The 16,288-nt window shown below is 47.9% G+C and overlaps 6 protein-coding genes across 6 annotated transcripts; 4 read left to right on the top strand and 2 right to left on the bottom strand.

Moving 5' to 3' along the window:
• Window positions 1-542: 542 nt before the first annotated feature.
• On the top strand, window positions 543-854 carry COCCADRAFT_82587 (uncharacterized protein; the record flags this gene model as incomplete). The annotated part of the gene is made up of 1 exon (XM_007708913.1): window positions 543-854. A coding segment is annotated over one exon (312 nt), but the record flags the coding sequence as incomplete, so codon positions are not given.
• Window positions 855-3,392: 2,538 nt separating this feature from the next.
• On the top strand, window positions 3,393-5,395 carry COCCADRAFT_21995 (uncharacterized protein; the record flags this gene model as incomplete). The annotated part of the gene is made up of 8 exons (XM_007708826.1): window positions 3,393-3,641; window positions 3,696-3,788; window positions 3,844-3,856; window positions 3,908-3,942; window positions 3,993-4,217; window positions 4,269-4,402; window positions 4,452-4,610; window positions 4,642-5,395. The coding sequence occupies 8 exons, from the start codon at window positions 3,393-3,395 to the stop codon at window positions 5,393-5,395; spliced, it is 1,662 nt and encodes a 553-aa protein (XP_007707016.1).
• A 215-nt stretch (window positions 5,396-5,610) lies between these two features.
• Window positions 5,611-6,363, bottom strand: COCCADRAFT_82680 (uncharacterized protein; the record flags this gene model as incomplete). Its single annotated transcript, XM_007708914.1, has 1 exon — window positions 5,611-6,363. The coding sequence occupies one exon, from the start codon at window positions 6,361-6,363 to the stop codon at window positions 5,611-5,613; it is 753 nt and encodes a 250-aa protein (XP_007707104.1).
• Window positions 6,364-7,976: 1,613 nt separating this feature from the next.
• COCCADRAFT_682 (uncharacterized protein) lies at window positions 7,977-8,327 on the top strand (the record flags this gene model as incomplete). Its single annotated transcript, XM_007708796.1, has 2 exons — window positions 7,977-8,205; window positions 8,308-8,327. 2 exons carry the CDS (start codon window positions 7,977-7,979, stop codon window positions 8,325-8,327), a joined length of 249 nt encoding a protein of 82 aa, XP_007706986.1.
• Window positions 8,328-9,136: 809 nt separating this feature from the next.
• On the top strand, window positions 9,137-10,295 carry COCCADRAFT_82556 (uncharacterized protein; the record flags this gene model as incomplete). Its single annotated transcript, XM_007708915.1, has 2 exons — window positions 9,137-9,691; window positions 9,858-10,295. 2 exons carry the CDS (start codon window positions 9,137-9,139, stop codon window positions 10,293-10,295), a joined length of 993 nt encoding a protein of 330 aa, XP_007707105.1.
• Window positions 10,296-10,388: 93 nt separating this feature from the next.
• On the bottom strand, window positions 10,389-15,703 carry COCCADRAFT_82635 (uncharacterized protein; the record flags this gene model as incomplete). The annotated part of the gene is made up of 5 exons (XM_007708916.1): window positions 10,389-11,762; window positions 11,811-12,012; window positions 12,064-15,360; window positions 15,419-15,462; window positions 15,536-15,703. 5 exons carry the CDS (start codon window positions 15,701-15,703, stop codon window positions 10,389-10,391), a joined length of 5,085 nt encoding a protein of 1,694 aa, XP_007707106.1.
• Between the last annotated feature and the right edge of the window lie 585 nt (window positions 15,704-16,288).

A 16,288-nucleotide genomic window follows, 5' to 3' on the forward strand; every position in this document is an offset into this window, starting at 1 on the left:
GATAGTATCGCGGAGTTATCTGAGGGGTGTTTATCTTCCTATAAGAGCAGCTGGCCTTTTACGTAACTCTAGTGTTATCATCATCGAGTAATGTAGGGACATGGTTTCTCCATATTTACCTAAATCAAAACCAAGTAATCTCACGGCTCTGATGTTCATAGAGATATTTGACACCCCATTTCTATAGGGAAGTCCCAAATCCTTACATAGCCTTCACCCCATCTACCAGCCTATACTTAAACCACGAATGATGACATGAATAGATGTATATCACTTGGGTTATAGGTACTTAAGTTTAGCTAAAGGAGAAAATCACGCAACAACATGAACTATCGCAGAAGACCCGAGTTTAACAATAAGCAGAAACTCATGACATGCACTCTCTCGAGTCCCCAACACTATAAGGACCCATTCTTGCTCTCACTCTAAACGTCCTCTCTACCAAACCATCACCATCACTACTATCAACTTCACCTCTCTTCCACTCCAACCAAACCCGTCTCTTTTACATTTTTCAAGAATGCGCTTCCTCGCCCTCTCCCTCACCCTCGCCTCCACCGCCCCCACCGCACACGAACAGCCGGAACAACACCTCCAACAAGAATCAAGGAACGTCAACGACCCCAGATACGTCATGGGCTGCGATGCGGGATACTGTGGCTGCTACAAGAATTGCTGGTCGACAAAGTGTATTGTGGACTGCAGATGGGGATTTTGTGCGAAGACGTGGCCGAGGGGGACGAAATATCCGCCAGTGTGCACGGGTTTGGGGCGATGATGACGGGGAGATGGGGGTTTGCGATACGGATGCATCGAGAAGGAGGGCTGGAGGTGGTGTGTTGAGGTGGTTTTGATACGGATTAATACAAATACTTATCAGTGTCTTCTTGTTTGATTGTTATCCTGCTTGTCGCGTGGAATGAACATGACCATTGAACGTGGTTTTGTCATAGAAGGAATTCGACATGTTCACCTTCAAGACACCAGGTCCAGCAGTAACCCTTGTTCTGCTTACCAGGAGATAGCCTTGAGCATACGAGAACGATTTTAATGCTTATTAGGTTTGAGATATAGGGGCCATCAAATAAGGTTGATTGGTTTGAACGCCAATGTTGTTTCAGTGGTGTACTGGACCCCTCACTGAATACCGTACACTCCTGAACGGATAGCGGAACGATAAGTAACGCCTGTACATACTTTTGGAAAGCGACACTAGAGTGGAACATTGAGGTTACTTTCTTCCACAACGTTATCAATACTGATCATATAGCGGATACATCATTGGTTGAGTAAAGCAGACAATGTGCTGATTGAAATGAAATGAAGGGTCAGGGTGAAATTTTGGGGCACCCAAGATGTGAGAAGAATTTGACAACTTTTTATAGATTGAACATCATGGTTTGAATGCAGTATGAAATATGATTTGAATTAACTGAAATGTATTGACGATTTAAGGTAGTATATAGGTAGGGATAGGGGCATGGTAGGGTTGCCAAGCGTTGGGTAGAGGTAGGGTAGGGGTTGGACTTATGTAAGACTCTACTTTACCTCTACCCAACGCTTGGCAACCCTACCATGCCCCTACCCGCTGCCCGCGCGACCACTACCATATCCTTACCATACCTCGTGGTAGGGAGTACTCATTCACTAGCGCATGTCGATTATCAGTAAGGTGATTTAACAGAAGACTCAGTCATACTATCTGATGAGGAGTGGAATCACAAGCCTTCTCAAGCTATACTAGCTGACTTTGTGAAGTTTGTTATTCGCAATATCTGTCGGCTGACCCATGGGAGCCCCACCAGATCGTGTGGACCATCATTTGTGGTTATGTTTAATTCATCATCCCAAGTTTTGATAGGATCAACAAAAAGAAACACAGGTACTGTTAAGCTTTCTCTTCATACGCGTAGGGCTCATGGATTGAGAATTCGTTTATCCGAGTAAACTAAAAGAACTATCTAGCCTCACGAAGCGTAATAAAAGTAATCATACGTCAGTCTCTATAATACTCTTCACGCGACTATTCAGGTGTAAGCACCGTGGTCACGATGCAAGCTGGACTGACAGGTAACAACCATTATAGTACGGAAAATCATGCAATATGTTATATATGCGTCATGGAAGTAGCTGTCTTCATTTTTTTGACATGGGTATGCTGGCAAACGCTGCTTTGATCCCATTATTTCAACGCAGAGAGCGAGATATCCACTGTCTCAGAAATGTATATCCTCATACATACATTGCCTTACTCTTCTTCATTATAAATTGGGAGGAGAATAACTAGGTGTGAAGTTTTCAAAACGAGGAAATTGAAGGAAAAAAACAGCTCGAGTTGATGATGGGTCTGATTGTGGGGCTCCTTACAGGTATGTATGTATACGCGATGAGTACCGTGCGTTCGGAAAAGAGAATACTTTCGCTTTCGTCAAAGGTGTCCACCGATCATCCCGGAGATAAACAGAAATGCCGTTGCCAAGTAGAACATCCATGACATCCGGTACAATCTATACCGTGAGATCTCAACATGTATATAATCACCACGTGCTTTCTGCGTCAGTTACCTGGATGCCGGTACTGGGGTCCGCCAATCATCATCTCTAGATACATACGCAGAAGCATTTCAACCAACTTCTCAAAAATACGAACAGTGAAGTCGGTACTCGCCCCTCGTGTTGTGTTGTGGGGTTGGTCCCCTGTATGCGGGAATACGCGTTAGCCTTGGCGTGCATGGGGTTTCCTGACGCCATTCTTGAGAAATTGACGTGAACACCACACCCCCATCAATAACGCCGCCTTCCAGCAACTAATGAAGACTCTAATCAAGCCCATCCAGGAAAACATGTCCAGCTTGTATCCCACAATTGTGGTCCTGCATTGCGCTATCTCGGGGGGTTACCTTGAGTGGCTAGCAGATTGTGGTGGTTACAGTGTAGGGTATACATATGGAGGGTTTAGTTCGGTATTGAAGCCACCGACCCCATAGCACCGGCGTCTCTTGAGCTGCCAGACTGCTGCCGAGCCGTGCGTGACGCCATGACTGTCACTGAATGGCAGATCTCGGTTCTGAAGGCAGTAGATTCACAGATAAGAACGACGATGCCCAATCACAGTCCTTCTTGTGTCACTTGGGTACACTTTTCCGGCGCTCCTTGGCCGATTGTAGCTTCGGCAAAGTGATACGTCTGGATCGCTCGAACATGTTGTCAATTCCTGTTGATGTTGCGACATCGTGGCGGCGTCTTGAAGAGAAATGTTTTCGTGTAGGTTAAATACAGTGCCCCGGAGATGCTCGGAGACACCAGATGTGAGTCCCAGAACCCTGATTTCTGTTTGTCAATTGTATTCAGCTGCATCTCTTTTTGGTTACTTTTTCTTAGCCAACGGGCACGATGGCGGAACTAGGTGACGGCAAGAAGCAGGTACCCGTGCCCAAACACACTGATTCGGGATCTTCAGATGCGGATTCCAGGGACATTGAGGAGCCATACGGAGACAATGGCGACAACCATGTCTTCAGTGATCCCGTTGTTGCAGAGCATTGGCGAGAAGTCTACGAGCGAAACAAATACGAGAACCGACATCGATTTGATCCAAACTACAAGTGGACATCTGAAGAGGAGAAGCGCCTCGTCCGTAAAGTAAGCAAGGACAACTCATGAGAGTCAGGAAATAAAACGCTGACGCCTTGGCAGCTCGATTTCAGGATTACGTTCTGGGCTTGGCTGATGTTTTGCGCACTGGACTTGAACAGGAAAAATATCAATCGCGCTATCTCCGACAACATGGTAAGCTTGCTTTCTACTCATCCAATTAAAATCACCTAGCTAATAATGCTTGTAGTTGGAAGAATTGAGTAAGTGAGAGAATGAGAGAAACGCACCGCAAGTAGCTTACTTTGTTCCAGACATGACCACTAATGACTTCAATTATGGACAAACGGTATCTATCACATTTTCCATCTATTTAATCGTAATTCTAATGCTATATAGATATTCCTCGCTTCGTTCCTTGCAGCGGAGCTTCCGAGTGGCCTCATTAGTAAGGCAATCGGCGCCGATCGATGGATTCCTTTCATCATCTGCGCGTGGTCAATTGTCAGCGCATCTCAGGCAGCAATGAAGTCAAAAGCGGTATACTATGTAATCCGTGGATTGCTAGGATTAGCAATGGGTGGCTTTATCCCCGACATCGTGCTATGGCTTACTTACTACTTCGTACGTGTACGATTGGTGTCACTCGATAGACGTATTCTAACATTACCCTAGAAATCCAATGAACTCCCGAAGCGTCTGGCTTTCTTCTGGACCGCTCTTAGTACTTGCCAAATTGCTGGATCATTGATTGCAGCTGGTGTCCTGCAAATGCGAGGAATCAACGGCTGGTCAGGGTGGCAATATTTGTATGTTACTAGATCTAATTGTGAGAGCCGATGCTGAGTGGTATGCTAGGTTTCTTATCGAGGGCGTCATCACCTGCTTCATTGGTTTGCTGTCCTGGGGTTTAATGCCTCCTGGTCCCACTCAAACGAAGCACTGGTTCCGAGGCAAGAACGGATGGTTCACTGATCATGAGGAATACATTCTCGTCAACAGAGTCCTCCGTGATGAGTAAGTGGCATAATACGTACCTTTGCTACAGTGCTGACTCTAGTAGCCCTTCCAAAGGTGACATGAACAACCGTCAAGCCGTTGGCATCGGCCATCTTTTGAAATCCTGCTTCGATTGGGAACAGTGGCCGCTCTACATTATTGGCTTGACGGCATACATTCCTCCTGCTCCGCCGAACACATATCTCTCGTACATCCTGCGACAGCTCGGCTTTTCCGTCTTTAAAGCCAACTTGCTCACCATTCCGTCGCAATTCCTGTTTGCCGTGCAACTGCTCATCCTTACCTGGCTTTCCGAGAGAGTAAAGGAGCGAGCCATCATCAGCAGTATTAGTAACATCTGGATTTTCCCGTGGCTGGTTGGCTTAGTAACTTTGCCTGCAAGCGCCAGTCCTTGGATTCGATACGCACTGCTTACTGGACTCCTAAGCTATCCATATTGCCACGCTATCCTTGTGGGCTGGAACGCCAAGAACAGCAATGCAGTCCGGACCCGCGCTGTTTCTGCTGCTCTTTACAACATGTTTGTCCAATCAGGAAACATCATCGCAACGAACATCTACCGCGATGATGATAAGCCACTGTATCGACGCGGCAACAAGATATTGCTTGCGATTTGCTCCTTCAACATCATTTTGTTCTACTTGGTGAAGCTATTCTACATCTGGAGGAATAAAGTCAGAGACAGGAAATGGAATGCGATGACAAAGGAGGAGCAGCAAGATTATTTGTTATCGACAAAAGATGAGGGTATGAAGAGGTTGGATTTCAGATTCGCACATTGATTGGGTGGTATGCAATTATTAATCTCTCACTTCAAGCAATTCCGAGTTTCCGTTCTCGGGTTTGATGTGTGCGAAGCAACAGGTGGCGATCTGAGTTTTTCATAGGGAGAGTCGCAAGCTTAAACTTGCGACGACGTCCAGCCAGGTTTATGAGACTTAATAGTCTTTGAATCAAAATAAATAGCCAGGTAGCAACGATGCTGGTTTTTTTGGCACTAGCTCCACGTATCAAGCCCTTCATTCCCTACACCCTGACACATAAAGCTAGCATCCGAATTCTTTCTTCGTCGACTTACACACATAACTCCATCGAGCTTCTCCCTCGCACTCTGCTTAATAAACTCACTAGCTTCAAATACAGATTCGACAAAAGCATCTCGCCAGTGTATTGGGGGTGCATGGTCACGTACCACCACGGGTTTTATGTTTGCCTTCATATCCGCGGCGTTGATCGAATATGTGGGACCATACGCTGGAACGTGCAAAGGTAGTGAGAGTGTTTTCTCTACATTGGGCTTTGCACTGGATGTGGTTTCAGATGGATATGGGCCTAGAAGGGCGTTGGTGTGCTTGATTGGGAGGGAGACAACATTTGCAGAGCTGCTAATGCCGTCGCATTCTACAGCAATGTTTTTAATTGAGCCGTTTTTGGAAGCTGTGAGTAGGCCTGGGAATGAAATCTTGGATTTGAGGGTTACTTGGGGAACTGTCAAGTGAAGTCCCTTCCACCGCGGAGAACTCTGGTCAGTCTTGGACTTGAGTTTCTTGGACAAAGTCTTGATATTCTGGGGGCATGTGATGGGGCGAGGTGAAGAAGGAACACCTGCCTTCGGACCCGGCCTTGATGCTGGTTTAATACGTGGTACTGGAGGTAGTGGCTTGTTCGTATTAATAGCTTTTTCAATGGATATTGGTAATCCCGCGTAGGAATGTACAACCCCAGAGTCTCTTCTTGTAAGCGTGTTCATGGTTTCATTTTCATTTTCCTCATGCTGTTTATGAGCTGTTCCTGGTAGGGATACCGGAAAAACTACTGCATGCCGATGTGAACGTAGTGTATGGTCAGATGCCGGAGATACTGGATACAGGCTTGATACGTCCTGATCAGTTAGCCGATAAAGAGTGTATTCCCTATGCTCTTGTTCATGCATTTTCCATGTTGCCCATGTGGGTTGGTTTTCGCCTTCTGGCCCAGAGTTATATATGTTCTTTACAGAGTAATACCGTGGCATAGAACTGTCCCAGGCTTTTTCCTCCTCACTTCTACCTTGTCGCTTCTCCATAGCGGGAGTAAGAATTTCTAGATCATGGAAATAAAATTCCTCTTGATTACCACAGTTGAATGATGAGTTTGTAATCTGCTTCTCACAAGTTTCATGATTTGCTTGTTTTCTTGTCGCATTGTCGCCTTCATCTGACCACTTGGTGTTTGGCGTGTTTTGCTTGATATTGCTGTCATTTTTTGTTGAGGAATCCATGATCTTCTTGAAGCTGACCATGCTTGTGTATTGGGCTTGCCCGACTGTGATATTAAGAATGTTACAAATTCGTGTCGTGGGCGTGCCTTTGATCTATCGACAATCTTACTCGCGAGGGCCAAACTGCATAATGATCAGTAGAGCGGTATGATATTGTATAGGAACTGGAATAGAAAAGCAAGATTTCTTCCTCACAAGATGATCTAAGCGTGAATGACGCTGTGAAGTTTGAGACAAAGGGCCGCATGATGAAACCCCGCCGCAAGCCAACCGGATTCTGTTCAATTTGGTGGCAAAAACAACGAGACAAAGATTTTTCAAATGGTGAATGTAACCTTTTGTGGCCCACACTGGATGCTTTTCACTGTGAAGTCTAGCTCGAACGCACACTTCGGAGTCAGAAAAAATGCAGAAGTCTAATCGCTCAGAAATATCTACTTGGACGAGCAATAATTCCTGCAGTCGCTTCATGTGCATCTTCCGAAGCTATACACAACACCAGCGTCTCACAACAGATTCAGTCGTGCCTGCTCTATATTGTAGAAAGAGTAAAATTGTTACCAGTGCCCATCTGGGAATCGATTCATATAAGCCGCCACACGCCTTCCATTCTAAGAAAAGATAAAAGGAAAACAAACAGTTTCGATCCCTAGTGCAGCGCAAAGGTCTTCGTTTCACTTATTGCTTCCTTACCCTTCTCCAGATACGTGAGCTAAGGAAATAGACCACGTCTTAGTTGGTCAGCACTCATCAATAGTGAATGTCACATTGACGGTTGACAAACGCCTGAACTGGCTATACCCACACGTGATGCCAAGCCCATCTTTGCTGTCAAGTCTTTTCCTACGTTCATCGCCCCTTCAGCTGCGGCGGGCGGAACATACACCAGGCATACATTGAAATGGCAGCCTCAAGGTCGCTCAATCTAGTTGGCTCAACTGGGCGATCTTACATATTCAAAAAGCTGATTCAGGAAAGACCACATGTTGGTCGCGTTTGGCTAGCGTCGTTGGAGCCACCTCCCATATCGTACTTGCTCTGATAACTAATGCCTCTAAAGGTCCAGGAATGAAAACTTCATACTGAAGGACATACCTAAAAACATGATTTCGGGCTTCAACGAGGAAATCCGACCGAGGCTTCCTCACACTCCTCGCGTACGACTGCCAGTAGATACCATACCAGATCGACCCATACTCGTGTACGAATACCTAGATAAAGACCTCATAAATCAGGTTCAAGGTCAGGCATCGCTACGAGCTCGAAAAGAAATTCTCAAAGCCATCTTGGAAGGTATTGCGGATTTGCACGACCGCGACATTGTCCATTTAGGTAAGCATCAAACTTGCTTTCTAGGAGCACAACAATGAAGGATCGGAATGAGGAAGTTGCTAAGGCAGCGATCGATACTAACCTGTGGATATCTGGGTGCAGGAAAGTATCAGGTGATCTAACTGGAAGGGCACAAGTAGGGGATTCCTTTTCTTTTCTTTACTCACCTTCCATCAGATTGCCCAGAAGTTGACTTATTAAGTGTTATGCGGCCCCAAGTTCATCCCTGTATCTTCGCTGTCTTTTTCACAAACTGCTCCATTGTAATTCACCTCAATCAGCTTTAAATACCACTCCTTTCATCCTTCAGGTCAAGGCTAACTAGGATACCAAGATCCTTATTCCTGACTAGGGCTAAATCATGTGATGAACATCAGTCTTTGCGTATAGCCAATGCAGAGAAAGGGATAATTATGTGAGGTTCGATTGTTCCTGTTAAGTGATATTATGTCGAGAGATGAACCAAGTTTAGCGGTCCACGGACCAACAGAGTAGTAACACTACTAAGTACTGCCACGGTAGGTCCGCGGTACATCATATATCTGGAAACATTTGCAATTTGTCAATAGGTTTGTCATTGAATACCGTTGTTCAACTAATAAAGTGGGATGAAGCGCATGTTAAGTGGCTGAGCCTGCCATCTGCAGGGTGGCATCACGCCACATTTCGCATGCCTAGCTCTTGGCAACGTAGAACAACGGACGACTACACGAGCCTACCTACGGGAAGTGTATATAACATTCAGATTCTTTCCCTCGCTCTTCTTGCTTATATCCCTTTTACCTGCCATACCCGGACCTAGAAAAACAACGTATATTTGCTTTTTCCCACAACCACTACAGGCCTCTTGCCAATTCCTACTCCAAACCAATAAAGAGCACCACGACCATCAACAACACCAACTCAACATCCAAAAAGAGACGATAAAACAATGACCCAACCCAAACTCAAAACCACAATCGCCATCCTCGGCTGCGGCGACGTAGGCTCCACCCTCGCCTACACCCTCATCCTGCAACCCATCTGCTCCGAAGTCCTCCTCGTAGACCTCAAGCAATCCCTCCTCGAAGCCCAAGTCCGTGACCTCTCCGACGCCACCTACCGCGGCGGCAGCGGCGTCCGCGTGCGTGCCGCCACGCACGCCGAAGCCGGGCAAGCAGATATTGTCGTCATTACCGCTGGCGCCAAGCAGAAGACCGGTGAATCGCGCCTCTCACTCTTGAGTCGCAACCTGCACATCTTAGAAAGCATATTTGGCGCCATGGCACCGATGAATCCGCATACGATTCTGCTGCTTGTGGCGAATCCCGTGGATATTCTGACGTATTTTGCGAGGAAGATGAGTGGGTTGCCTGAGAGCCAGGTGTTGGGGACGGGGACGAGTCTAGATTCGGCGAGGTTAAGGGGAGTGCTGGCGGAGAAGGCGGAGGTCGCGCCGAATAGTATTGATGCGTATGTTCTGGGGGAGCATGGGGATAGTCAGTTTGTGAGTTTCTTCATTCTTCTTCTTCTTTCTTACTTTGGCCACTATCAAAAGCAAAAAACTACTCAATCATCACCATCACGTCCCTTACCCGGTTACAAGAACGAGTACTAGATTTTTTGGAAGCGAAAAGGATGCTAGGATATAAAACGATACTAACTTCCAACAGATCGCCTGGTCCTCCGCCACAATCGGCACAACACCTCTCGCCCTCGCCCTTCCCCCCTCAACCCTAACTGAAGAATTCAAAGCCAGCATCTCAGACCACACACGCGGTGCGGCGGGTACCATCATCGCTGCAAAAGGCTGCACCGCTTTCGGCATCGGCAACATCGCCGCTAGCATCTGCAAGTACATCTTATTCGACTCACGTTCCGTGCGCCCACTGTCATTCTACCAGCCAGATCTAGGCTGCTGTCTTAGCATGCCGGCGGTGATAGGTAGAAAAGGCATTATACGCGCGATGCCGATCGAGCTGGACGATGATGAGCGAGAGAAGTTAGCGGCGTGCGCAAAGGGCTTGAGAAGAGTGATTGACGGGGCCGAGAAGGAAGTAAGTGCGGATCGGGCGTTGGAGGAGGCGTTGAAGCAGGATAAGGGGGCTTGAACAATTCTATGCCTCGAAAATCCCCAAAATTGTATGTATTTCTAGATACAAAGAAGAAAGGGGTGTTTACAACAATGAATCAACAACATGCTACTAAACCCCCAAATGTCCTCTTAGCTTCTCCAAAACCCCAGCAACGACCTTCTCATTCTTGCCCTCCTGTCTCTTACTCTCCCGCGTAGCTACCTTTTCGAGCTGCTTCGCAACATCCTTGTTCCCTGCATCCATCCAGTACGCTTCGGAACGCTCTACAAATCGCACAAAAGCCTCAAGCACAACTTCCTTGCCATCCCAACTCTTCCCACTGAGTGCCTTATCCAACACAGGCCAGATCGTCTTCGCAGTCGCAGCATCAATCTTTTCGCTACCAACCGCATTCGTAATTTGCAGCACGCAATCCGCGACCGTCTTGGCAGCCGTGTGCTTGATAGCCCACTGTCGACTCTCGAGATGCGTGTCTGAAAGTGCGAGGATTTCCTTTAGGTACAAAGCTACAGCGCGGGGTCCAGCGACATGGTCGTCCCATGTTTCGCCGAAGCTCTTACGAATTTGCTCTTCCGAGTCGTGTTTAGCGAGGAAGATGAAAGGCAGGAAGTCTGCGGCGAAAGAGTTGAAGCGATCGGTTGCGTGGGTGCTTATGGCGCGCATTATGTCTGCGGCTAGTAAACGGTTTCTGTCGCTGTTTTCCTCAGACTCGAAGTAGAGTTTGTTGACGAAGGCGAAGGTGGAGAGAATTTGCTTGTCGGATGCTAGGCGTGCGAGATAACCTGCTGCTGCTGCGTACGACGAGCTGACTGTTTCGTTGCGGTCGTGGATTTGCTTCTGGATTAGCTTGAGGAATCCGTCGGCGTAGGGGTTGAAAAGGAAGCGATGGCGAGTGGCGAGTGTGACGAGTACTCGTGAGCATCCTACTTTTGATGGAAGACCGACTGCGTTCTTCATGGCGGCTTCGATACGTGGGACTAGTGCAGCCATAGTGTCTGCATCTGCAAGGTCGAGACAGCGCTCTACAGATTCTGTCAATGGCGACTGGCGTACGCTGGCGAGGCGCATGTCGTCAATTTTTTGCTCTGTAAGGTTGTATTTGCTGGCGTTGAGATGAACGTAGTTGACTGCTTCTGGTTCCAGACTGCTGAGCAAGCCGAGTAGGCGCTCGACTAGTTCAGGTACATGTGGATTGAGTGTCTTTGCGTTGCTCTTCTTCACAATTTGAAGGAGAGTGTGTACGGAGAAGAGACGAACTTCCTCAGCCGACGACTCCAGACCGGAGTTTGAAAAGAGGAAAGGTATGACACGCTCAAGCTGAACGGTCGCAGACTTCAATGATGAATCTCCGGCTTCCAAAGAGCGGGTTAAAATACCAGTAAGGACACGAGCAAGGGACGCTGCAGCCACACGGACCGTTTCTTTGATATCGTCCAGGACCTTGAATGTCTTTTCCCAGATGGCGTCAAGGTACTTCTCGTACTGCAAAATATTGTTAGCTTAGGCACCACAATAGATATGAATGCTCACCTTGTCAATACTGCGTCCTTGTACCAGATCTGCAATGGCTGCACAAGAAGCCTGGCGAACTCGCCACTCTTTTGTGAGGATGCTGACAAGAAGATCGTCCATGATTGCATCAAAATGCTTGTCTATCGTTGCCGAAGAGTCCTTGACAAGGGCATTCCAGATGTCGTTCATCGAACGTTGCACATTAGTGTTGGGATCGAACCTAGATATTGGTCAGCAGCACTTCTTCATAGTTGTCTCTCACAGTTCATACCTATATCGATAGAGCTTCGGGTATAGTTTCGGATTTGATGCAAGGTAGCCATCGACGCTTGAGTCCGAGAAAATGTTGCTTAGTCCAAATCGTCCAAACGCAGCTCGACTAGACCAGATGGAATTGTTTGAAGCCATAGACATGAAGCGGTAAACCAAGCTCGAGTCACCCACTTCGGCTGCCAAGTTCAAGATATCCTTGTAGGTTGTAATAGAGCCGTCGCCAGTGGGTAATGCGCCGGGCTCGAAGAGCTGCGTGTCATCTGTGACGGTACCCGCCATCTTCGACTTGTTGTCTGAAAATGAACCGACCAAGTCACGGACAAGGTCATCCTTCAGCTGCCGGTCTCCCTTTTCATAGACCAATCCAAGTCCTCGCGAGGCCGCCTCTTGTACAATCTCATCGCGGTCAGAAAGACAGTTTTTGAATGCGACCTGGCATTGCCCAAGATAACCCTGCATCTCAGGCTTGTGTCCGCAGTACTGGAGTAGACACAGTAACCATATCACCGACGCTTTCTTGAGGGATGGTTTCGTCTGCACACAGCCCTTCAAGGTCTTTTCCAGTACCACTCCAAGTGTCTTTTCCCGTTTGGGTCCAGATGGCGTTTTGAGGGGTGCATCCCATGGCTCTACGGGCTGGTTCGGATCCAAGACATCTAGCTCGGCAGTCAAAGCTTTCGATTCCCAGCCGCTTGCGAGACAGCTCAACGCCTCGCCTACCGAGAAGTGAACCTCTGGTTGACGCACCTCATGAAGCTCGTACAATTTGTCTTGTATGGCCTTGTAATCGGATGCATCATCCGAGCCGGGCTCTGCTTCCTCAGTGATCATAGACAAATGACCCAATGCCAGTATCGCACTGGTGGTGCCTGTCTTAGCAGAGTCATAAATATGCTGGGCGATATCTTCAACTTTGGCGTGTTTAGAAAGCAGTGATGGGGTGATCACGTAGAAGAGACTAAGCTGATCGATGCAACTAAAGGCTGCATTCTTCAGTGTCGCATCTCGAGACTCCTGCATGATGGCAACCAGGGAGCGAACCAGCTGATGGACAGGATGATCATCCGTGATGACTGGGGATGCGGCGTTCTCCCTCCAAAATCTTCTACTGTAGTAGTAACCGAGTGCCAGGATAATGCCACTGATTTGATTGATATCAGCACCAATCGCTGTCTTCCAAGTGTCCAACTTTTCAAAGAAGGCGACTTGCTCACTTTGTAGTGCAGTTTGATCAGCACTCTCATGTGACGCTAACAGGCCGTATGCGTGCGCAGCAGCAAGACGCCGTGCTGGATTATTTGACATGATAGATCGTCGCAGTTCACGGAAGTCCTGAACAACCTTTGCTTGCACCCAATGTTTCTGTGGGAGCAAGGAAAGTATTCGCACAAACGTGGTGCCTATATCTCCAATGTCGCTGACATCGTCTCGTGTGAGCCTATCGAAGCTAGCGCGCAATAACACTGCCAGAGAGCGGGCGTGGGCGTCGTTTGCTGCGTATGCCCGAAATGCTTGCCGAGCGCGCATATCTGTAGTCATCTGCGTATCAAGCTTTCTCTCCCAATCTTCTGGGATATCCTGATCTATACCTTTCTCAACCAAAGCAGATTGCATAGCGACGCTAGAGCAAAAGCTGATGACGGTCGGGAGGGTACTTGGGAATTCTTGTTGGAAGTATCTAACTTGGACAAGAGGGTCTTCTGACGGGTCGATTTCCATCGCGTCGGCATCTTGCCCTTGTTGCGCAATGACAAAGTTGACCAGTTTGTCAAAGTCTGGAAAAACCAATTTGGTCTGCTCGCGCTCACCTGGTGGAGTGTTGGACATTCTGAACCAATAGGGGTCAAGGCCTCGCCTTCCTTCCTCTATCAATTCGTGTCGATCGTTTGGACCCCCGCTAACAGCAAGGATATCTATCCATCGCGCAAGGACGTCTGCGTAGGGAAGGCAGCGATTCGCGAAACGTGTGGCGACATAACGAGTACTTCTCGTGAATCTGTCCGAGGCTGGTGTATTTTCCTGATCTATAGTAGCATATCGGAGCAGTATCTGTCTGAACCTGGGCATAATTGAAGCATCGAACGGTTTTGAGAACGCTCCAAGCACAGAAGAAAGGGCCTCTTCTATACTAACCGCCACATCTTTGCCAGCTGAATCTTCACGTAATGATCGAAACAGAAACTCCAGAAGATCAAGCGATGGCTCCAATAGTATTTTTTCTGGGGCAGCTTTGGCCAAGAGTCCAATAGTTTCATAGCCGTAGCCCCGAAGCTCCATATCTTGGTCGCGGTCTGGGGTTGGCCAGCCTTGGTCTTGAATGAAAGCCCTCAGATTTCCAACAAGACTCTCAGCAACTTGAGATAAATCCGATACTGCTCCATGTCGGGCGACAAAGTTGACAAGAGAAAATATAGCTGAGCGGAACTTCGAAGCTTCTCTTCCAGCGGTTTTGTTGGTCGCATTCAACTCGGGCGAGAGGAGGCCTTCTTCAACAATCCTTGCTATTTGTCGTGGGTACGTTGTGCATTTCACAGACTTGGAGAGCACAGTTAAGATCTTGATGCGCAACGGTGTCTTTACGGGAAGCGACCCGCCAGCTGAACTAGAGCCGAAGTAGAGTTCGAATAAACTCTCTACAAGTTCCGGTTGTTCCATATCTTTGGATAACATGACGCGCTTCAAAGTATCCTCGCCAACCTCAGATATCCGGGAGTTGGTATCAGCAGATGCAAATAGTGCCGGCAAGAACTTTTCGTCATCATTGAACAACCCACTTGCCATGAGTCGCGCAACTAAGGCTTTTGATTCAGGCAGATTCAGACCGGCATCTGCACTAGGATCCCAAGCATCTGGCTTTCCTTGAAGTGTAAGGAACTTGTATTCTTCAGACGAAAGCCCAGGACACTTTAAAGATGCGGTATCTTGCGGGTTGCTTGTTCGAACAATAGTCAACAAAAGTAGTTTTCCAAACCACTTGGATAAAAATTGCGCGTCATCATCGGAGAGACCCAATTTGGCTCTCAGCTCGTCGTCTTCTTTACTACCTCGGAGAGGTAATTTGAAGAGGACCAAAAGGCGCAGAATAAGATGAAACAGTTGAGAGGTATGTTGTTCAGATTTCTCGTAATCCTTGGCGATACCTTGAAGTAATACCGGGAGAAGTTCCAGCCGTTCAGCTACGGAAAGACGCGATATGCCCTGTTGAATGTACAGGATGTCGAAATGCCGAATGAGGGCGACATGCCCATGTTCTTTGTACTGCTTTAGAAGAGCACTCACTGGGAGCTTGATATCTCTGTATGATTGTGTCAGCTGAAAGATCTCGGCGATTATATTGAACAAGAGATGCGTACTGTGATTTGATGCGCGTATTGATGTGTTGGCAAATGGAAATGACCTAGGAAACCCGCTATCAGCGGCGACCAAGGGAAACAGGGGCCACAGAATGTGTTCATGATCAAGTCTCTTACCTTATTGCGCACAGCAGCACTTTCCGACCCGAGCTTCAATAGCAGCGGTGGAAGATAGGTCTTGAGCAAGTCTTCAAGTTTCTTGTCTGAGCTGGCAAGTGCTATGCGCATCTCAACCTTTCCCACCAGCGAAAGCTCTTTGGCTTCTGGAGTTAGCTCTGCCGCCATGTTGAAAATCGGCTGGCGTGTGGTAGTGGTGATGCAGACGCAAATGGCTTTTTTGGCGATCAAACCAGAGGCCTAAATATGGCAAAGACGACAGGCAGAAACGGAGGACGTGTCCTGTCGGCTGGCGAGAAAGACGGACGACCCGACGGGGATAGAGGCCAAGAGGGGCGTAGTGTATTCGCGGTGATTGCCACATGTCGTGTATCGGACATTCACCAGTGAGGCGACAGGGGTCTGCCGCACGGGGCCCCGAATGACGCACTCGCCGCTGCCTGCATTAGTTGTGGACAAACGCACCGCGTCTTCGACGTGATTCTCTTACAGTCGACGTCTCTTACTCTAATTCCCTCCTACAACCACATCCAGAACTGCAATTCGCCTCCTTTGGTGACAGTTTGCCCCGCGACGGTTTCTGTGTACCGGAACAGCCAAACAAGCCGAGCTTGTGCCTGTCACCATCCGCCCAGCAGTCATATCGACACGCACCGCACACAAACCTCACCTTGTGCAGTGCATCCGCTCTTATCGAAGGATCTCCTTTACTTGTACATTATCACCCCTTTGCGTGGGAACAGGGTGTCCGGT

Source organism: Bipolaris zeicola, assembly GCF_000523435.1.
Source record: "Bipolaris zeicola 26-R-13 unplaced genomic scaffold scaffold_4, whole genome shotgun sequence".
NCBI lineage: Eukaryota > Fungi > Ascomycota > Dothideomycetes > Pleosporales > Pleosporaceae > Bipolaris > Bipolaris zeicola.